At 38.7% G+C, this 23,161-nt stretch overlaps 2 protein-coding genes across 4 annotated transcripts in view; one reads left to right on the top strand and one right to left on the bottom strand.

The window, feature by feature from the left end:
- Positions 1-9,209, top strand: part of BORA (BORA aurora kinase A activator) — a 28,419-nt gene extending 19,210 nt beyond the window's left edge. The window contains exons 9-12 of one of the 2 annotated variants that reach the window (XM_066237057.1): positions 1,937-2,538; positions 7,337-7,451; positions 8,661-8,680; positions 8,898-9,209. In XM_066237057.1, the coding sequence (XP_066093154.1) occupies positions 1,937-2,538; positions 7,337-7,451; positions 8,661-8,680; positions 8,898-9,041 (881 nt within the window). In that variant the 3' untranslated portion in view covers positions 9,042-9,209. Of the gene's footprint in view, positions 1-1,936; positions 2,539-7,336; positions 7,467-8,660; positions 8,681-8,897 lie in introns of both variants that reach the window. The other variant, XM_066237056.1, reaches the window with a different exon arrangement.
- A 1,324-nt stretch (positions 9,210-10,533) lies between these two features.
- DIS3 (DIS3 homolog, exosome endoribonuclease and 3'-5' exoribonuclease) overlaps positions 10,534-23,161 on the bottom strand; it is a 38,640-nt gene continuing 26,012 nt past the window's right edge. Inside the window, exons 15-21 of one of the 2 annotated variants that reach the window (XM_066237049.1) lie at positions 20,436-20,522; positions 17,592-17,748; positions 15,914-16,128; positions 15,248-15,416; positions 14,966-15,124; positions 14,161-14,283; positions 10,534-13,558 (exon numbers count right to left, since the gene is read on the bottom strand). In XM_066237049.1, the coding sequence (XP_066093146.1) occupies positions 13,475-13,558; positions 14,161-14,283; positions 14,966-15,124; positions 15,248-15,416; positions 15,914-16,128; positions 17,592-17,748; positions 20,436-20,522 (994 nt within the window). In that variant the 3' untranslated portion in view covers positions 10,534-13,474. The remainder of the gene's footprint in view (positions 13,559-14,160; positions 14,284-14,965; positions 15,125-15,247; positions 15,417-15,913; positions 16,129-17,591; positions 17,749-20,435; positions 20,523-23,161) is intronic. The other variant, XM_066237050.1, reaches the window with a different exon arrangement.

Below are 23,161 nucleotides of genomic sequence, written 5' to 3'. Positions count from 1 at the left end.
TAAACATTTAAATTATTTCTATTTTTTAAAAATCATATAACTAATGATTATCCTTGTATATATATTGTGTTGTGCACAACATATTTATATCCTTGATGAAATTCTTAGAAGTGGAATCATGGGCCGAAGGGATGAATATCTTTAAAGCCTCATAAATTTGTCACATAACAGGTTGTACCAATTGACATTGTTGTTAATTAGTGTATAAGAAAATCACTTTTTCTCCATCCGGAAACACTGGTATTATCATTCTTTTTGAAGTTTGTTAATTTGGCACATTACAAAAAGGTCTCTTATTGCATTATTTTTTATCTTTGATTTTTTAATTCTTTGACATTGAATCCTTTCTGAATGTTGATAGGTCATTTATTTGGGGGAAAGGGATTATTACTTCAGTGCGACTTCCCATTTAATGTTTTTGGACCTCAGTTGACCATAGATGACTAACAGCAGAGAAAGCAAAACTGAACAAGAGAGGCTGTTGTATTTCATTTGTCAGGTACAGCTATTAATTTGTAGCTGTCACCTGATTTCTCCATTTTCTTCTTTGTATATGAACAGTATGGTTATGGTAAAAATATGCTGGTGACGAAATAATTCTCACGGAATATTTTGTTTAATTTCAAAAGAGAAGATGCCATAGGAATTATATTTGAAGAACCTCATCTTACTTATTGAGACACATTGACTTGTACTTTTGGGGTTTTTTTTTAATTGTAGTTTACGTTCAATATTATTTTGTTATTTGCTTCAGGTACACAGCATAGTGGTTAGACAATCATATACTTTACCAAGTATTCCCACTGATGTGTCCAATACCTACCTGGCACTATACACAGTAATTACATTATTGACTATATTCCCTATTCTGTACTTGACATCCCTGTGACTATTTTGTAACTATCGATCTGTACTTCTCAATCCCTTCACCTTTCCACCCATATGTACAGCCTCTGTCCCCTCTGGCAACCATCACTCTGTTCTTTGTATATGCAAGTCTGTTTCTGTTGTTTGTTCATTCATACTGTTCTTATATTCCACATATAAGTGAGATCATATGGTATTTGTCATTTTCTGACTGACTTATTTCAGTTAGCATAATACTCTCTGGGTCCATCCATGCTGTTGCAATTGATGAGATTTCATTCTTTTTTGTGGCCAACTAATATTCCACTTATATTATGTATGACAGCTTTTTTATTCTCATCTGTTGTTGGGCAGTTGATTTGCTTCCATATCTTGGCTATTGTAAATAACAAAACAAAAAGATAGCTTACTGAATAGGAGAAGATATTCACCAATGATACATCCAATAAGGGGTTAATGTCCAAAATTTATAAAGAACTCATACAACTCAACACCAAAAAGATGTTTTTATCCAGTTAAAAGATGGACATAGGACCTGAGTAGATACTTCTCCGAAGAGGACATAAAGATGGCCAATAGACATATGAAAAGGTCAACATCACCAAATATCACATTAAAACCACAGTGAGATATCACCTCATACCTTTCAGAATGTCTGTCATCAATAAATTTACAAAAAAGGCAAGTGTTGATAAAGATGTGAAGAGGGAACCCTCCTGCACTGCTGGTGGGCATGCAGATGGGTGTAGCCACCGTGGAAAACAGTATGGAGCTTTTTCAAAAAATTAAAAATGGATCTGCCTATGACTCAGCAATTCCACTTCTCAGTATATATCTGAAGAAATCCAAACCACGAATTCAAAACAATGTACCCTGTGTTTATTGCAGCATTATTTATAATAACCAAGATATGGATGTAACCCGTGTGCTTTTGTTTTTAACAAAATTTCCAGTAAACAGCAGAACTGTTAATAGAAATCTATTTTTTCTGCCATGTAACATGATTACCATTTAGGAACGGTTTTTCCATTATGATTTTATGATTTTATTTTTTCTCCTAATCTTTTAGAACAAAGAAAGTTTACTTCTCCTGATGCTTCATCTCAAATAAATTCTAATGGAATCAGTAATCCGTGTATCAGAAGTCCTTATATAGATGGCTGCTCACCAATTAAAAATTGGTCTCCTATGAGACTTGAGATGTTTAGAGGTGGTACTCAGTATCGGACCTCACTGATTCAAATGCCTTTTACCCTTGAGGCTCCCAGTGAAGATGAAGAAGATAAAGTGAACACTCCTTCCACAGATGGCTCATTCCCCGCCGTGGACACTGTTGGAGTCCACCTGCAGCAGTTGCAGAGTGGTGCTTCTCCACATGGCTCACATTTAGTCGTGACTTCCATGTCCATTACACAGAATCAGTCCAGTGCTGCGCAAGTCCTGGCCCTGCTGCAGGATGTCGAGAGCGAGAAGGAGAATAACACTGTGGACATGGTCGATCCAGCAGAGACAGCAGATGAGAACACTTGGATTAAGGAGCCAGTGGATAATGGGAGTTCACCCATGACTGATTCCGTGAGTGGGATCGCCTTCAGTATTGAAACTTCTCATATGTGTATGTCACCTCTTGCAGAAAGCAGTGTCATTCCTTGTGAAAGCAGTAACACTCAGGTAAAGTATGTTAATATTCTACAGTCCTGTACTTGGTCCATTGGTGTTCTTTAGCCTTTCTTTTCTAAAGTTATGGTAAGGAAGAAAATGTGTGAAGACAATAAATATAGCATTGTATAATTTTTTTAAAAAATATCAATACTAGGTGATATCAGGAGGGTTAGTTTCTTGTGATTTGGACTCATGATATATAGTTAATATTCACATTAACTGGTATTTATTCGGAGTAGGAAAAGAAGAGAGCAGAAATCAAGCAGCTCCGTTTTTACAGACTGCAGGTGTCAGGCACCTTCTCAGGGTTCATCTCTCGTGTATGGAGTTAGTGCCAAGGAATTCCAGTTTCCTGTATAGCATTTTTGTTCTGAGAATACAGTAATTTTGGGTTTTCCTTGATAGTATTTATTTTTTTTATTATTAAGTGGGAGGCAGGGAGGCAGAGAGACAGACTTCCCCATGTACCCCAACCGGGATCTACGGCGAGGCCATGGAGCCATCCTTAGTGCCCAGGGCCAACTTGGCTGCAGGAGGGGAAGAGAGAGAGGTTTTTGTTTTATTTTGGTAATAACTTAAAAATCTATAGCATGGCTGGCAAAGCATTGTGTGGTCTGACCTTTGCCTTCCTGTCCAGCCTCTTTCGTTTCCTCCATTCTCTCCGTTCCCCCATTCTCTCCGTTCCCCCATTCTCTCCGTTCCTCCATTCTCTCTGTTCCCCCATTCTCTCTGTTCCCCCATTCTCTCTGTTCCCCCATTCTCTCCGTTCCCCCATTCTCTCCGTTCCCCCATTCTCTCCGTTCCTCCATTCTCTCTGTTCCCCCATTCTCTCCGTTCCCCCATTATCTCCGTTCCCCCATTCTCTCCGTTCCTCCATTCTCTCTGTTCCCCCATTCTCTCTGTTCCCCCATTATCTCTGTTCCTCCATTCTCTCCGTTCCCCCATTCTCTCTGTTCCTCCATTCTCTCTGTTCCCCCATTCGCTTTGTTTCAGTCACAGTGGCTTTCAGAGTTTTCAGTAACCATGTTCCTCTTGTCAAAGACCCTTTGCACACAGTGTAAAACTCCTTTTTATTTCACATTACATACTTAACTCCTGATTCTTTTTTAATTCACAATTAATGGTCACGTTATCCAAGTAGACTTCCCTGGTTCCACCAGCCATGCTAGGTCTCATTATGTGCTTTCCTAATTCCATGGACATTTTGTATTCTTTCCAACCCAGTAATCATGTGTTTTTGTTTATCCCAGAAGTTATTTAAAAAAAGAAAGAAAGCTTGGTATGTAATAGCTACTCATTAAGTATTTGTGGAATAAGAGCCAAATGAGTGCATAAATTCAACCAGAAGGATGTATAAAGTGAGAACAGTAGGCCAAGGTTTGGAATCCTGAGAAAATATTGAGGGAGTGGATAAAGGGAGCTGAATCCCTGGAAGGGACTGAGGCCTGGACAGAGGTGAGAGGAAGACTCTAGGAAAGCAGAATAGCGTGGGGTATACTGAGAAGGAAAAGTACTTAGCAGACACACCTCATTGTATTGTGCCGCACAGATACTGTGTTTTTTAGAAGGCAAGACCTTCCACCAGCCAAAAGATGACAACTCGCTTTATTGCAATGCTCTTGTGGTGGTCCAAAACCATACTGCAGTATTTCTGGGGTATGCCTGTGCCTTCAAAATAAAAGCAAGGGCCATTGGGCTTGAAAAATGGCTGCTGGATCAATAACAAAACTTGGTGAGTGAGCAACCTCAAAGTGGGAGGTAAAGGGAAGGCAGGTAAATGAAAAAATAGACGTAGAGAAGTCTCTGAAGACCTTAGATTCATGATAGCAAGGGGAGAACATCAAAGTTCAAGATCATTTTGTAGTTTCTTTATTTTGTTTTTACTTTAGATGGAAGAAACTTGCATATTTAAATTAAAAAGAAAGCTATAAAAGGAAAAAAAGAACAAAGAAAACTAGGAATTGGCAGGATAATTATTACTAATAGGTATCAGTTATGTGTCCTTTTAAAGTACCAGAGACTAGACCAAGTCAGAATCTATCTAATCCTCATAATTTACAGCAGATGCAATAGATGTCACCTGTAACACGGTGGTTCATTTAATATGTGAGGGAGTGAAACGTGCAAGATGGGATAGAATCCAGAGCTCTGGTAGGATTCTCAGGTGTTTGTAGCTGGGGGTGGTGTGGCTCGCATGGCATTCAAGAACATGGGCTTCTTTCCTAGCTGTTTTATATAAATTTTGGAAAGTAACTTCTTTGAGCTTGTTCCCTCTTATTTAAAAAATGGGTATAATAATAGGGAGTATAGGATAATAATGATCACTGAGATCAGAGTTAATGTGAGCAAACTAAGAGTGTTGGTTTTCAGAAAGTAACGGGAGACCGAGTTCTTTCTGAAAGGTAGCGAGCAGGAGGGGCAGACTTGAGGGTGAGCGGTGAGGACAGGGCTCGAGTGCTGAGGCCAGATTCCAAGGAATGCATGGAAGCCACAGCTATGGTCAGTTGTGAACCTTGCATGGTTTTAGAAAACCACATCTGACTTATGGGAGAGAAAAATTAACTTAGTAACAACAGGAGGATGACTGGCAGTAGAGATACCATTTAAAAGCAGCACAGTCCCACTGGAAGAACAGGAACATTAGTCACAGTAGGCATTGACATTAGTATTCTAGATGAGAGCCAGTGGTCAGCCACAATCTGATCGGGTGCCCATTGATCCTTTTCTTCCTACAAGTGGGACAAACTCTGATATGCCTTACTTGCTCTCTCCACTGTGCTATGAACTTTTCCCTTGATATATTCAGTTATGTATTTAGTTTGAGTTAGGTAAGCCGGTTGTTTGGCACTGGTGAATAATAAAAGGAAGTTATTGGCAGATTGTCTGGAGGCAATCTGATAATTACATTTTGACCAAGCAGCTGCTGAATGATTGCAGAAGAGGGTGTTTCCCCTGGGATGTGATGCAACTTTTTTTTTTTTTTCCGAAGCTGGAAACGTGGAGGCAGTCAGACAGACTCCCGCATGCACCCAACTGGGATCCACCCGGCATGCCCACCAGGGGGCGATGTTCTGCCCCTCTGGGGCCTCACTCTGTTGCATCCAGAGCCATCCTCAGTGCCCGGGCCATCTTTGCTCCAATGGAGCCTTGGCTGCGGGAGGGGAAGAGAGAGACAGAGAGGAAGGAGAAGGGGAAGGGTGGAGAAGCAGATGGGTGCTTCTCCTGTGTGCCCTGGCCGGGAATCGAACCCGGGAATCGAACCCGGGACTCCTGCACGCCAGGCCGACGCTCTACCGCTGAGCCAACCGGCCAGGGCCGCAACTTTTTTTTTCACTCGTCCACAAGTCTAATTAAAATGGAACATGACTCGAGTGAACACATCCATCCCTGAAAACTGGAAACATTTTTCTTAACGATGATAGAATGCACTTTCTAAGCTAATGTTTCTGATGAGGGAAGAACTACACACCTTTCCCTTAACCTGATCCTAGTTTGCAAAAAAAGGCTTAATTGCAAGGTGAGTCCTTGTGGGGTTTTGTGTTGTTTGATGCTTAGCACTATGCAGGTAAATGCAGTGTATGTAATGGACGGGGACTTGGGAGCCTCACATCTTGGTTACGTCATTCTGCCTGGCATTGTGAAAGTTAACCTTTCTGAGCTTTACTTTCCTCATCTGTGAAGTTAATAGGGTTGTAGTAAGGAGAAAATAAGAGTGGTCTGATACGAGTGCCATATGGGCCTGGAATGTTTTTATTACTGATTTTAGAGGGAGAAGGGGAGAGAAACATCAACTGTGGTTTCACTTACTTACACATTCCTTGGTTGATTTTCATATGTGCCCTGACCCTGGCTGAACCCACAACCTTGGCATATGGGGAAGACATCCTAACCAACTGAGCTACCTGGCCAGGGCCAGCCCGGCACTTTCAGGCACTCAATAAATATATGTTCCAAAACTGAAGTTTACTTCAATCCCATGTTTTCTCTCGATCTTTGGTCTGTAGCACTGTATCCTAGAAGGCTAGAATTTCTTTTTATATATATAAGATTTTATTGATTTTAGAGCAAGAAGGGGGGGTGGATAGCAGCGGAAAGCATCAACTCATAGTAGTTGCTGCTTTTATGTGCCCTGCCTAGACAAGCCAGGGTTTCGAACCGGCAACCTCAGCATTCCAGGTCAGTGCTTTATCTACTGGGCCACCACAGGCAAGGCTAGAATGCTACAATTTCAATTAAAAATTGAACATCTGGAGTCATTATATATGTGATATTATGAAGGTAAGGTTTCAGCAATGGGTGTGAGTGTAATGTAGCCCACCTTTTAAAAAATATGTACAACTTTGAATACTCATAAAGGTTGGCTGTATTTAGAAATGCAATCAAGCCACTTGGAGACAAGCTTGGTAAATTAGTTGGAAGGTGAAGTTGATTGTAATTCTCACTTTCATCTACTGAGTGAAACCACAAAGTAATAGGAAAGCAGGTTTTTGGTAGCTTATTTACTGATTCTAAGAAAAATTACAAGATAGTAAAGACTCAGTTCTATGTAGAACTACCTTTTATGTTTATATATTTTAAATTTCATTCAATATGACTTAAATATTACATTGTATTCATTTGTGAATGATAGTATAATGATTCACCTTTATATATTACATAAATCATTTATGTGTATGTAAAGTACATTTTATAAATATTTTAGGTAAGCTTACTTATTTAACCATAAAAGCTCATCAAAATAAATTTTGTGGATAAGTGAATTAATTTGAGTGTTATCCTTAGTGTGTTTCCCCCTCGTTCCTATCAGATGGATAGTGGCTATAATACACAGAACTGTGGAAGCAACATCATGGATACAGTTGGGGCAGAAAGTTACTGCAAAGAAAGTGATGCACAAACCTTGGAAGTTGAGACCAAACCTCGTTTTTAACACAAAGGTATGGAAAAAACAAAGTTTGATGTGGTAGGTTATGAGTGTTTACTAAATGTGACTGTTTTTGGTCTATTTTCCCCTCCATTTTGCTTAAGATTTTGTTAATTATTATGTTTATACCTCATTCTTCTGGACATTTCACAGCAGGAGGTGCTTTTTATTTTTTTAAAATTTTTTACAGAGATGGAGAGTCAGAGAGAGGGATAGACAGGGACAGACAGGAACGGAGAGAGATGAGAAGCATCAATCATCAGTTTTTCATTGCGACACCTTAGTTCTTCATTGATTGCTTTCTCATATGTGTTTTGACCGTGGGCCTTCAGCAGACCAAGTAACCCCTTGCTCGAGCCAGTGACCTTGGGTCCAAGCTGGTGAGCTTTGCTCATACCATATGAGCCCGCACTCAAGCTGGCGACCTCGGCGTCTGGAACCTGGGTCCTCCACTTCCTAGTCTGATGCTCTATCCACTCCGCCACCACCTGGTCAGGCAGGAGGTGCTTTTTATTTTTTATTTTTTTATTTTATTATTATTATTTTTTGTATTTTTCTGAAGCTGGAAATGGGGAGAGACAGTCAGACAGACTCCCGCATGCGCCCGACCAGGATCCACCCGGCACGCCCACCAGGGGCAAAGCTCTGCCCACCAGGGGGCAATGCTCTGCCCCTCTGGGGCATCGCTCTGCCGTGACCAGAGCCACTCTAGCGCCTGGGGCAGAGGCCAAGGAGCCATCCCCAGCGCCCGGGCCATCTTTGCTCCAATGGAGCCCTGGCTGCAGGAGGGGAAGAGAGAGACAGAGAGGAAGGAGGGGGGGTGAAGAAGCAAATGGGCGCCTCTCCTATGTGCCCTGGCTGGGAATCGAACCCGGGTCCTCCGCACACTAGGCCAACGCTCTACTGCTGAGCCAACCGGCCAGGGCCAGGAGGTGTTTTTTAAATGGAAACACTGTGTTTTCCCAACTCTTCTGCTATAAGTATAAAAGAGGTTGGAGAGGGAGAGTTAGCCATACTTTGGAATAGATACTTGAAATCAGTTCCTTAAAACTGAAGGGAAGTAGGAGTAGGGGTTGCCAAAGAGGAGTCAGAGGTTTTGCCTGTAATATTGTCTCAAAGCTAAACATAAAAAATAACTTTATTAGAGAGGAAAGTAGTACAACTGAGAGACTACACATCAAATTAATGCACTAAGTCTCCAAATGAGAGTTAAGATTTAATATGGGAGCTCACTTTATTTTCCCTTTCCTCCATTTTGTCGTGAGATGGAATTGTAGTTGACCATGAGATAAGTCTTTTTGATACTAAATATTGATTTGTAAGAAAGCCTATCTTTACAGTCCTTTTAGAACCTGCATTCAGGTTTTAAAAAGTTCTCATAATAGTTGCATCCCTAAATAATCCTACTTTAACTGAAAGACGGGTATTTCTTTCCCTTTCACAGCAAGACCACACAACACAGAGGTATTGGATGAAAACAGCAAATCCTCAGTGCAGCAGTCCACAGAACACCTCTCAGAACCAAAGACTATCACTGAAGAGCTGCTTGCATATTTTTTATGCACAGAATCAATGTGATCACGATTAGGGGAAGATTGCTTCAACTAACATGCTTAGCGTTTTTTCTTTCCCTCCTTAATGTGAAAAATCAAGGGCTCAATTTAGTGACACAGGAACAACAGAAAAAAGCACCTGGAAGTTCAACAAGTTGCTGAAGTTTATATTTGGTCAATAAATATTTTTGTAATCACCTTTAGTGATGTTTTACAATTAAAACTTGAAAGTGATGACTGCTCCTATCCTACAGGGTCAACGAACTGCTTATTAGTAAGCCTCACTGATGACAGCCTGCACTTGCAGTTCTGAGAACGTGTGGAACTGTGAAAGTAGTTTCATGTACAAATGTGAATATATATGAATTTAAATTTAAAATCTATGTGAAAGAAATCTAATAAGATATAAAGGAAATTTAATCAAAGAAGTGGGGAGGTTAAACAGGTTTCCAAAAATTTTAATTCTTGGCCCTTTCGTTCATTTTTGTGTAAAAATTCTTAGTTCCAGTGATAAATGGCCTTGTAACTGCTTTAAAAAGTGTAAATACTAGAAAGGTAGTACTAACAGCATCTTCATATTATGTATTGTTTTTATTACTGGGGTAAATGTGGGATGCCCGGAGTGTATCTCACTGGGCTACAGCCCTCCCCCCCCCCCAATCAAGGCACATATGAGAAAGCAGTCAATGAACAATTAAGGTGCCTCAACCAAGAATTGATGCTTCTCATCTCTCTACCTTCCTGTCTGTCCTTATCTGTCCCTCTCTCTGTCCATCTCGCTAAGAAAAGAAACCTGTTCACTATTGAAGAATTAGTAAAGTCTTGCATTTTAGTTGTTACTTGGGACATTTTGGGTCAATCCACAGAAAAACTTGAGGCTATACTGCTTTCTGATAATACTGTTCAGAGAATTTTTGATGTAGCCAATGATATTGAAGAGCAAGTTGTGGAGAGGATAAAGAAATCAAAATGTTTTGCCATTCAACTTGATGAATCAACTGATGTAACCATGCTGTTCTACTTTGATTCATGAGGTAATGATCAAGAAGACTTTAGGGAAGAACTAGTCTGTTGTCTTTACCTGGTTGGGCCACTAGTTCAGAGATATTTAATGCTTTGAGTACTTTCAAGTGGAGGGCTTAGACTGGGGGAGTGCATTGGAGTGTGTACTGATGGTGCTGCAAGCATAACTGGATGTCATTTGGGTAGTTGCGAAAATACAAAATGTTGCATATCAAGAAATGCGTCCACGCCGCACTGTATGATTCACCTGCAGCATTTAATGCAAAAACTCCCCTGAATTGAAGATAATGATTAATGACTCAGTGAAGACAGTTGATATTCGTAGTTGAGGTTTGAACCTTGTGAAAGTATGGATCCACAACCCCAACATCTCTATATGGAAGAGAGGTGGCTCTGAAAGAGGAAAGGTTCTTTCACACCTTTTCAAGTTAAGAAATGAAAATGTTTTTACATGAGCGAAGCTGCATAAGTAGAGTTTTGGGGGCGGTTTTTTTTGTATTTTTCTGAAGCTGGAAACGGGGAGAGACAGTCAGACAGACTCCCACATGTGCCCGACTGGGATCCACCCGGCACTCCCACCAGGGGGCGACGCTCTGCCCACCAGGGGCGATGCTCTGCCCCTCCGGGGCGTCGCTCTGTTGCGACCAGAGCCACTCTAGCGCCTGGAGCAGAGGCCAAGGAGCCATCCCCAGCGCCCGGGCCATCTTTGCTCCAATGGAGCCTCACTGTGGGAGGGGAAGAGAGAGACGGAGAGGGGGAGGGGTGGAGAAGCAGATGGGCGCCTCTCCTGTGTGCCCTGGCCGGGAATCGAACCTGGGACTTCTGCACGCCAGGCCGATGCTCTACCACTGAGGCAACCGGCCAGGGCAGTAGAGTTTTTGTTGAATGAAGAATGGATAGCTAAGCTCGCATATATGGCGGATATATTTAGCCTCTTCAATGAACTTAATACTTCTCTTCAGGGGTTTTACACAAACATTTTTACATTAAGAAAAAAGATGGATGCATTTAAAAAGAAACTTGTTCTTCAGGAAAGTTATATACAAGGAGAGACGTAGAAATGTTTCCATTTTTCCAAGACTTCGCTGCCAACATCAACTGGAAATTCATACTAAATGTAAGTCGACAGAATGTTTGTTAGTTCAAATCTTTGACCATTATTACCCTAAAAATGAGGATCCCCATAAAGGTAACATCTAGATCAATAATCCATTCGTAGAATTGGGTAACTCCTGCTTCCTTAATTATTGTGAAAAAGAAAAACTGATAATCTTCAAAGTCACTCTGGTGTGTTGAAACAGAATGCAGTCATTGTCACAATTCTGGATATCACTGGAAGAAGAATCTCTCTCAGTTACAGAGCTATTAAATTTTTAATCGTACTCTATCTTCTCGTGTGAGAAGACTTTTCAAGCCCTATCACTAATAAAAACTGAACAAAGAAACTAATGGATGTCAATTCAATGCTTCATTTCTCATAAACAAAACTACAGACGCAGTTACCAGGTATCCTTGCAAAGAAGCAACAGCAGATTTCACACCAGCTTTACTTGAATTAAATAATGCTCTCCAGAAATTTCAGGTGTATTCTATTAAATGTTTTAAATTTTCACCTAGTTGCAGAATTTTTATTTTATAGTATTTTAATTAAAAAAATAATACACAAAATACTAGTAATGGTTATTTCTGTCTTGGCAGTCCTGGATATAATTCTATTTTTACCAGTCCCCAAGAGTAAAAAGTTTGAAAAGCACTGTTTTAGATTACCAAGGGAAAGGATTTAAATGGATGTAAATAAGGTCTCTGGACATTTTGAACTACTCAATAGGGGACTAATGCCTGAATTAGGCCTTCCTCATAGATGAAGCACAAGAGAACTTGGAAAGAGACATAAGGTGAGTTATAGCTCCTTTCTTTTACCAAGAGCCTCCCTTTTCCTCTATTGCAGGCAAACTGGTCCACAAGCCAAGAATTTTTAAGTGGTCTGGGGAAGGGGAAATCAAATGGGTAATATTTTATGACATGAAAATTATGAAGCTTAAATTATGTGTCTATAAATCAGGTTTTGTTGGAACACAGCCATGCTTGTTTACATACTGTAAGAGCAGAAGCACTGAGTACTAAGGCTGTAACAGACTGGACGGTTAGCAGAGCCTTAAATGTCTGGCCCTTTACAAAAAGGCTTGCTGACTCCTGCTTGTCTTAGTCCTCTTCTTGGACCCAAGACAACTCAAAGCTAGCTTCCTTCAACTGACACTTTCTGCCTTAATGTATGGGTTTCACTAATAATTAGTTACACTAATTACTGAGTGTCTAAAAGTACACACTGTAAATATTCCTACTATACCTCCTGACATTTTTGCCACTTCTCATTGTATCACAAGCTCCTTCCAAGCAAAAGGCAGCTGACTTGACTGGTGACAAGCCTGGTACACCATAGGTATTTTAGATAATAAATAAGCAAAATAAAATGTTTTAAAGTAACTATCTCAAAATATTTTTGAAAACACCAACTTAATCATTACTAACGGTTAACAAGGAAAGTAGTCACTCTGCCATACCAAATTATAATACCCCATCTGTCCCTCTTAATATGTGCTTACACAATCTCCCCTTTCCTATATAATCTGATACATATGCAGTTTAAAAGCAATTATCCACTTTTTATTTTATAAATGACATGATGTGACATTTAGTATTATCCAATCTTTCTGTGAATCCTAATGCCTTACTTTGGGGGAGATACTTGGGATGAAGGTCAAGGATGATGAACATGTATTATGTTGGATAAAATAACTATTTTTCCAGTCAGATCAAAATATCCTCCACCTTGCCTTCCTACAATATCCAAATCCTAAACATTCACAGCTACTCAAGGATCATTAAGAAACTGCAGGAGGCTTTTTAACAGAAAGAGAGCACATAATGTAAGTTGGGTAAATTACAGATAGCAAAGATTACTGAATTCCCCAACAGGTCTTAATTATCTTGAAATCTAAAAACTGCAATACTAAATATAGATTTCAAGATTTAGAAAAGACGGCTTGCTCTTTGCTTCTAAAATGTTCTACCAAAGCAAAATGGTAGTTCGTTTTCTATCAATATTAAATAATTAAATTTCGTATGCAAAGTTAATCTCATCAATGAGCAAATAAATGCTGCCTTTAAATGATCTTTTCAGATCCCTGAATTTGCTATCCTGTCACTATTTAAGTGATGGATATTCAATTGAATTTTTCTGCATAAATAGTTCTGTTCAATCCAGAAGTAAAGTAGTATGGGGCATAGACAACAGTTCAATAAAAATGCAAATTTTTAAAATTATTAAAATTCACTTAAAAATAATAAACTGTTTCACAGACTTGTTAGTTTTAGTAATGTCCTCAAGCTTTTTTTTTTTTTTTTTTAGGAAAATCAATCCTTGAAGTTTTTTTGTTGACTGTAGCTATTTTTCAAGCTTCTTCTTCTTTTTCTCTGGTTCATTAATGCCCATATTTGAAGAATCTTCAGGAATACTTATTCCTGGTATCTAAAGAAATGCAATTGGAGAAAAATTAGGTGAATAAAAGCATATAATAAGGAATAAATCGCATTCTCCCACTGATACTTTCAATTTCAAAAGGATATAGGGGTAGAGGGGGAACATGGGGTTAGAAAAGGTTTCCCACACAAAGTATGTATTTCACACACAGAATAACAGTGGTTTAAAAATGACAGACATGAGAAGTCATTTGGGAAGTGTGTTCAACACGTCCAGTATTCCTAGCTGAGTCACTGTGATGGTCAGCATCAGAGGCCTCAGCTGTACTAGGGCAAAACAAAGATTAAGAAACCAGTAAAACACTCTTTAACTTAATCTTCAAAAGTGCAGCTTTCAAAACTGATAAGGGACTAAGCAAGACATCTCAGGGAGCTCTGTTTTGTTGCCAATGACCCCAGAAGAATCCCAGGTAACAAGGAGCCTATAGTCTAGAGAGATCAGTGAGAAAATAGGAATTGCTATGCAAATATTTGTCCTTCACATTACTTACAAAATTCCCTCTTATCATTAAACAGAAATAACTTATGACTATATCCGTCTGTTAAAAAATGTATTCCACTCCCACGTAGAGAGTACCAGTTTGGTCTTACCTGTGGTTCTACCAGGGACATCCGAATTTTCTGATGCTGAAGATTTGATGAATCCAACACGATTTTCACTTTAACTTTATCAAATATATGGAACACAGTACCTTCTACTTTAAGTAAGGGTATCTAAACAAAAGACATTTTATAATTTTAAATTATTTTAATACACTTGAGGCTGTGTTCTAATTCTTATCTATCATATTAATTTAAAAGCTTAATTTTAAAAATTACTTCAATATTTAATAAGCACACCTAGGTGTTGTTCAACATAGTAAAAACCACTAATCTAGTAGCCTCACATAAACATGAGGTATCTATGTACACTCTGTCCTTTCATTAAGATGGTGCCAATATACATTCAGTCCTCTCAGGACTCTCACCGGCAGGTGGTTTGTCTAGTAGAGGAGCACAGCACAAAGGTGCTGCAGCCGAGTTTATTGGTTTGTAGTTCTACTAAGGTTAGGGAAGCAACGAGGTGTCAGATAAGATATGCTGGAAAACAAGTTAAAAAATTCCCTTCCTTAAGCTCTAAGCAGTTTATTCCTTTAATCCATTTTTGCACATAGGGCAAAGTGTAATTTAAGGTTTCTGTGGTGGGGGAAAACTTTACACAGAAACCAAGGTCAGCCTGTGTATGTGAAAAGGTACACAGAGGTGAGTCCAGGAATAAGCTGAGTGGGCACAATTCAATTCTGTAGGGTACGAAGAACAATTTTACACTTTACAGATACCATTTGTAACCTAACAAAACAAAGTACTCCTCCCACCACCAAAAGCAAAGAAAACTAAAACATTAGAAATACTATACCTCATCATCATAAATAAGCTGTGGCTTTGGTTTGTCCTTTTCTTCAAAAAAGACTGTACCTTCTAAACCATACTTTGGAATTAACACCACAATAGCATTTTTCTTCACAAAAAGAATATAGGCTTCTTCACTTACTATTCCTTTGCTTTTAAAAAATAACTGTAAAATAATATACAACCTTATTAAGAATTGTCTTATTTTGAAATTTACAAAAAAAAATTTCACTTGAAAAAAAGGAACAAAAGTTCTTCTTTCCTAATCTTATCAATAGAAGGCAAATACCTGGGTATGAAAAGCCACTGACGCACGTTGGGCATACTGAGCCATTTTGTGCCGGAAATTGAGATTTTTACATAAATCTGCCAGCTTATGTTTGTCTGTCAATTCTGGATAAGTACAGTCAGCCCCAATAGCTACAGCCAACAAGCGATGAACAATGATGTCTGCATACCTAGATACATAAAGGAGAAACAAGAATCATGCTATGATAGCATTAAAATGTTTTTTTTAATTCATAATTAGCTATTTTCTGTTTTCCTTTTTTTTTTTTTTTTTTAGATTCTTCCAAAGCCAGAAACGGGGAGGCAGTCAGACAGACTCCCGCATGCGCCCGACCGGGATCCACCCGGCATGCCCACCAGGGGCGATGCTCTGCCCCTCTGGGGTGTCACTCTGTTGCAACCAGAGCCATTCTAGCGCCTGAGGCAGAGGCCACAGAGCCATCCTCAGTGCCCAGGCCAACTTTGCTCCAATGGAGCCCTGGCTGCGGGAGGGGAAGACAGAAACAGAGAGGAAGGAGAGGGGGAGGGGTGGAGAAGCAGATGGGTGCTTCTCCTGTGTGCCCTGGCCGGAAATCGAACCCGGGACTCCTGCATGCCGGGCAGATACTCTACCACTAAGCTAACCGGCCAGGGCCTATTTTCTGTTTCCTTTAATTACAAAAAGTACCTTCTGATGGGTGAAGTGAAATGTGTGTATATTGGGGATGCTAAGCCATAGTGATGAAAATCACTGTCCATCCCAGAGCAGAAGTACACAGCTTGCATCATGCAGCGAGTGGCTAATATTCTTAACAGAGTGTTTAGATATGGGAACGTAGGAGAATCAGCCCGATCCAAAGAGTCAGCCAAAGACTTGGCTGTATCAGTTTTAATTTCCAAATTCTGTAAATAAAGAGGGGAAGAGCACATTTTAAAATCAGTACTACCATGTATTCAAAATATAACAAATCAGATTGAACAAATAAGTGTTTATACCTTTTATTCTTCATGTAGGAGACTAAAAATCAATTTATAAAAAGCAATAACTATCTGTGCAACATCAAAGCTTAACATTTTCTGAATGCATAGGAAGATACTGAAGTACCGACGTCCTGAAGAAAGGATGGTGGGAGCCCAGTGCTGCTGCTCAAAGCCCAATGTGTGCCTAATTTCTGTGAGCAGGAGAAAATCAAAGCAGATCTGGATACTTTCCAGGATGCCTGGATTTTCTCTGTAGAAAATTTCCTTCCATTTAAAGTAGAAGTAAAGGTCAAAAATGAAATAAAATTATATTGGTCATTACCAATCAATGCTGTGATACATCAAACTCAGCTGCTTTATTCTACTTTTGGAGATGAGGCAAACATATTTAAATACTCCTTCCTCTCTCTACCCAGGTCTTAGGAAGAAATAAGATAAGAGAAACATCCCCCAGTTTATAAGAAGCCTCAGAGCAGAGGAGAAGCTGATTCTGTTCTGTTGCATATGATAGGGGCAGGCCCACCATCAATGCCTGAAAATTCAGAAACCAATGCCATCCTGCTAGAATAAATGTCCCGAGATGCAAAACAACTCCTAGCTTGCTTCTGGACAGTAAAGATGGGACATGAACAAGTGATGCAAAGAAAACCAATGGAAGCCATAGTCACCTGAAGGGTAAGGGGATTTATCCTTAAATGAAATCTACTGACAGCCAAGGCAGGGGGCATATGGGGCTAAGGAAATGGTGCCCTTTCCCTATTTGTCCTTTTTTCCATGTATGCAATAAGTGGACTCCTTCTTAGGGACAGGATATAAAGCAAACTTAACTGAGTTAAAGATAAAGGGAAAAAACTGATCTGTGAGGCTCTGAAACTAAGTAGTTTAGTGGAGACGTAAGGAACACAGCCATAAAGAACATGTGTTACCGGCCGGCACAGAGACAGCGAAGAGCTTATCATGTCCAGCACACTGTAAATGAAACAGTACATGCTTCTGCACTTGCTAGTCCTTTGCTTTGGAAAAATAACTGTGAAATAACATATAGCCTTATTAAGAATGGTCTTAAATATTCTGAAATTAAATAATTTTTGAAACTAAATTAAAAATATAAAAGTTCTTCTCTCCTAATATTACCAGGCAAATACCTGGTATTTAAACTCACTGATTAAGTTTATATAAATGTATTAAACTAACATATTGTACACTTTAAATGAATGTAATTGTTATATGTGAAAGGTATGTCAATAATAAAAACTAAGAACTACTGGCATATTTTTGCATCAAGAAATAAGAACAGTTTTATGGTGATGTTAATATAAATTATTCAATGCACTGGATAGATCACAACACAAATATAAAAAACTTTTCAAACTATATGACCTTACCTTAGATTTAGCTGCCTTAACGAGAATTTCATAATTTGATGGGGGGGGAGCAGGATGTTTTCGAAGCAAAGCATGTTCAGAAAATTCTTCATGAATTTTTTTTGCAACAGAGATATTGGCAAGTAACATAAATTCTTCCACCATGGAATTTGTTTCTCTGCCAATGAAAAAATAATCATTAAATAAGGAGAATCTGAGACTCTGCTATATAATATTTATTTACAGGTTATCCTTTCTACCTAGAAGACAATGGAAATGCTTCCTATGTAAACATTCCTGTGTGCGTGTGTGTGTGCACATTCACACACACACACACACACACTCATATATAACTTGGGGCTCTTCCATTTCTTCCCTACTATGCATCTACTGTATGTGTAAATCTCAAGCTAGAGGAGACTTTACAAATTGCATTAAAAAAATAGAAGTTTTGCCTGACCTGTGGTGGCACAGTGGATAAAGAGTTGACCTGGAATGCTGAGGTCACTGATTCGAACCCCAGGCTTGCCAGATCAAGGCACGTATGAGAAGCAACAACAAGTTGATGCTTCTTGCTCCTCCCACCCCACTGTTTTTCTCCCTCTCTCCTCTCTCTAAAAAAATCAATAAATAAAATTTTTTTAAAAATAGCTTTGCTAATAATTCTAATACATACTATCTAAATCATAAACATTTTTGCCTTTTACTGAGCCCAAATAGAAATACATTTTTATTTAACTATATATTCATAAAAATAAAGGGCACTAAGAATAATTAAAAGTTTACATCATAAAAATTTTGGTTTAAAAATTAAAACTTTCTAAATAGTAAATCACCAAAATGAAGAGATCATATGTACAACAGGCACTCTGGTGCTTATTATGGTCAGGCATTGTGATTTAAGTGCTATATATATAGTGCCATACATATATTTTCTCTTTTGCAGATAAGACTGAGGATTATTCTCTACTCAAGGTCACAGTTATTGGTAGTAACTGGATCCAAGTCTACATAACCAAACTTCAAAACTCTTAACCAATCTGATATTGCTTTTCAATATAAATAGTCTATGTCCATTTAAAATTCAGTTTAATAAATGATCGCCATCACATAGTACTTTCTTTCTCCCAAGTTACTGAACATGCATTACTTACTTTTCATTCCTATTTCCATTTTGAATAACATCTTAAATCTTGACAAGATTGCTAACAGTACTATATATTTTTAAAATATTAGTAACACCTTCTATACCTTTCAAACTTATGGAGGCAATCTCTTATTGGCAGGACGAAATGGATGATGTTCTATTTTGGCAAAGTTGGATTCTTTTTTCCTCAAAAAAGCTCCTGGTGTTGGGATCATTGTTCATACTAACATTAGACTTATTTGCACAGAAGAACCCACCCAAAAAGGTATTTAATTTTAGTTCTAATGCTATAAAGCACAAACTGACTCTAACTAACAAACTTCAATATATTCCCATTTTTAATTCTCAGTCATTTTCTAAGAAAAGTGCAAATTTAATTTCAGAATTACCTTATGTAAGAAGTGTGGAAAAGAAGCCTAACTCTGATTTAAGCAACAATTTTCTTGCTTCCTAAATCTTAATTAAGTCAATAAAGCAATAACAACAGTAGCTGAGTATAACATCTGAGTACACTTCACAACACCCTTTGAGGTAGGAACCATTATTAATCATAAATAAAATGGCACAGAGAGGTCAAGTAGCTTCTCCAGAGTTGTGTAAACAGTTATGACAGAAGTAGAATCCAAACTTAGGCAGTCTGTCCTCAAAGCCCTGTGACCCTACTCCATTCTACCACAGTACCCTCTACATTAAACATTTAAGAAATTAATTGGCCCTGGCTCAGTAATAGAGCATCAACCTGGCATGTGAAAGTCCCAGGTTCAATTCCCAGAGTACACAGGAGAAGCAACCATCTGCTTCTCTACCCCTCCCCGTCTCCTTTCTCTCTCTCTCTCTTTTCCCCTCCGAAAGCCATGGATCAATTCAAGTGTGTTAGCCCCAGGCACTGAGGATGGCTCAGTGGAGTCTCCCACCTCAGGCGCTAAAAATAGCTCGGTTGAGAGCATGGCCCCAGGTGAGCAGAGCATTGGCCCCAGATGAGGGTTGCTGGGTGGATCCCAGTTGGGACACATGTGGGCATCTATCTACCTTCCTCTCACATTAATTAATTAATTGGGGCAATCTTCTTTTACTTACTGTAACTATTACTAGTCAAGTTCTAATACACCACACACATCAAGACATACCAATTCAGCCTAACCACGTGGTGGTGCAGTGGATAGAGCACTGAACTGGGACACAGAGGACCCACAATCAAAACCCCAAAGTCACCGGCTTGAGCACAGGGTCTCTGGCTTGAGCATAGGATCAAAGACATGACCCCTTGGTTGAGCCCAAGGTTGATGGCTTGAACAAGGGGTCACTCACTTTGCTGTAGCTGCCCAGTCAAGGCACATATGAGAAAGCAATCATTGAACAACTAAGGTGCTGTAACAAAGAACTGATGCTTCTCATCTCTGTCCTTTCCTGTCTGTTTGTCCCTATTTGTCCCTCTCTTTGACTCTTATCTGTCTCTGTCAAAAAAAAAAAAAAAGACATACCAATTCAAATTTGAAGTTTTTCTAACTTGATACTAATCCCAGTTTTATGTTAGAAAAACTTAAAAGTGAGCTATTTACTTTTCTGTACAGATTTTTTAAGTTTAAAAAAAAAACCCTACAGAAATCCTAACCCTACTAAAAATAGATATTTTGGGTATAAATATGTTTTGTACACTAACAATCAGACATTACGTTTAAAACCAAAATCTTACTTAGTGCCCATCAAAAAATGCATACCTCAGTTCCTTTGTTTGTAGATCTATAGGATCATGAGTTTCGCTGTCCATGTGAAATCGAACTTCTGGAGAAGAAAGAGTCAAAGCCCTAAATAAAAATTAAAGAGGTGGATTAGTCAAGTGAGCCAATAACAGATATTATTCTGGAAGTGCTTCTTTTAAAACAGAAAATGATGATAGCAAGTATGTAGTAGTTATTTTTCCAAAGGCTTTATGACCATCTGGTAAGTTTTACAGATCTAAAAGCACTTAGTAAGAGAGCAAAATAGCAACACAATAAAACTTGCATCCTTGTGCTTCTGAGAGTTTAAATATATTCTGTAAAATCTCAAGCTATGAGATTTTACTCAGTTACATCAGGTTTGTAATCACTTTTACAAATAAAGAATTTGCCATGGAAACTGTAGAATGCAGAGAGGGATGATGGAGAGAAGCAAAAATGACGCAGCTATGCTTAGATTACTGACACTGGAAGGTCCACAGTTCATGAGTATCTTCCCCATAAACTTAACCAATGGAGACTGATAAACTACAACTACTAATATGTTGCAAAGACTAGTGGGTACTAATATCTGAGTCTATGTGTCTGATAACATCCTATGCTAAGTGCTTTACATGCTTGGTTCATTTAATGACTTAACAACAACTCCCGTGAAGACAATTCCCACAAGGAATGTTTCTTTATACCTTGACACTTCTTTCATCAGGTCAAGCTACAAATTAACCTAAAACTTAGAATTTTAATGAGGCTGTGTGAACTCATTAAAAGGGAAAAAAATATGAGATGAGACAAGTGAGATCCAAGTCCTTTTCTTCCTTAACTCATCACCTTTATTGGGGAGTTACAAAAGGAATACTAGCGAGGGAATCTCACAAACATTCCTCTTCTGCCCTGAAGTATTTACAAGGTTCTACATCCGCTCTATTATGTGTTTATTAATATATCTTGACTTAAAAAGCAAGGTATACTAATCATATTTTGATCATTTTTTCTTCATAGGCCACTATCCATGATGTAACATTTATCTTTTAAGGTAGACATAATTAAAGACAGACAAAAGATCCTTTAAGAAGACAAAAGATGTCATTTTGTATTTTAATGATGGTTTTCTCAATTCTCCCTAAGACTCAGAAGATTAAATGATAGCTTTTACCAGTAAATGACCTTCTATTTACAAAATTAAGACCAGGTTTGAAGTTAAAAAATATCATTTCTATCCTAATTATGAGAAGCTATGATACAAATACAAGTTTACATCTTATTTAAATCCACAAAAATACACTTGTAATCTGTTTTATTCAGTTTGCTTTGAAACAAACTTTCTAAAAATTATCTTTACACAGACTTTCTTCTAATGCGTGGCAAATTGCAAAGCTTTAACGGACAAATACTTTGCTGAATAATGTTTCCTTTTTTTTTTTGTATTTTTCTGAAGTTGGAAACGGGGAGGCAGTCAGACAGACTCCCGCATGCGCCCGACCGGGATCCACCCGGCATGCCCACCAGGGGCAATGCTCTGCCCATCTGGGGTGTCGCTCTGTTGCAACTAGAGCCATTCTAGCACCTGAGGCAGAGGCCACAGAACCATCCTCAGCGCCCAGGCCAACTTTGCTCCAATGGAGCCTTGGCTGCGGGAGAGGAAGAGAGAGACAGAAAGGAAGGAGAGGGGGAGGGGTGGAGAAGCAGATGGGTGCTTCTCCTGTGTGCCTTGGCCAGCAATCAACCCGGGACTCCTGCACACCAGGCCGACACTCTACCACTGAGCTAACCGGCCAGGGCCTAATGTTTCATTTTATGTCATAAAAAAACTATAGTCTTATTTATATGTAAATTACAAGCTTGAGCAATAATTTCATTGGGTTTTACTGCATCCAGATTATCCTTACATACTTTTAAGTTTCATATTTAGGATTATATAAAAAATTCCCAGAAAACGGGGGTGTGAACAGACAGGGGTGGCCCTGCATAACTACCTCTGCATACTGTCCAACAGAACTTCCTGCAGAAATGAGAATGTTCTCTATCCATACTTTCCGACATGGTAGTCACTAGCCGCATGTGGCTACTGAGCACTTGAAATATGGCTAGTGTAACTCAGAAACTGAATTTTTAATTTAAATTTAAATAGGCATATCTTATGAACCAGCATAGAGCTATAATTTACATTCCCTAACAAAAACACTTTTAGTAGCTGCTTGTAACCCTACCTTGGATGCACATGGGAACCCCATCCAAAACTCATGTACTCTAATAGTTCATGTCTTTCAAGAATCAAATTTCTTTTAACTACTTCAACAAGTTTGGGTACTTGGACACCCCTTATCTTATTTATACCTTTTCTAATAAGGCAAATGCCATGATATGATAGCTGAAAGATATGATCTGCCACAAGCTATCAAATCTTTGGGAACTCTGCTTCCATATAACTTTTAATCATTTAAAAAATAAAGGTGTTGGATTAAACAATCTCTAAAATCTTCCAACTCTAACATGTAATACAAACTTCCTCTACATTTATTTAAAATGAAAATCAATGTTCAATGTGTAAACTCATTCTTAATTAAAATTCAAAACAATCCATAGATGTGTTTAGGAGCTCTTGCCTTCTTAGAATTTCTTTAAGATCTTTACCTGAAACATATCTATTTTCGGACAATAAATTACAGAACTTCTGAACTAACACCAGTCCAGATTCATGTTACTAATAATTAAAAGGTAGCTAGAAG

This window comes from Saccopteryx bilineata, chromosome 6 (assembly GCF_036850765.1).
Source record: "Saccopteryx bilineata isolate mSacBil1 chromosome 6, mSacBil1_pri_phased_curated, whole genome shotgun sequence".
NCBI lineage: Eukaryota > Metazoa > Chordata > Mammalia > Chiroptera > Emballonuridae > Saccopteryx > Saccopteryx bilineata.
This window is presented reverse-complemented; position numbering and strand designations above follow the sequence as displayed.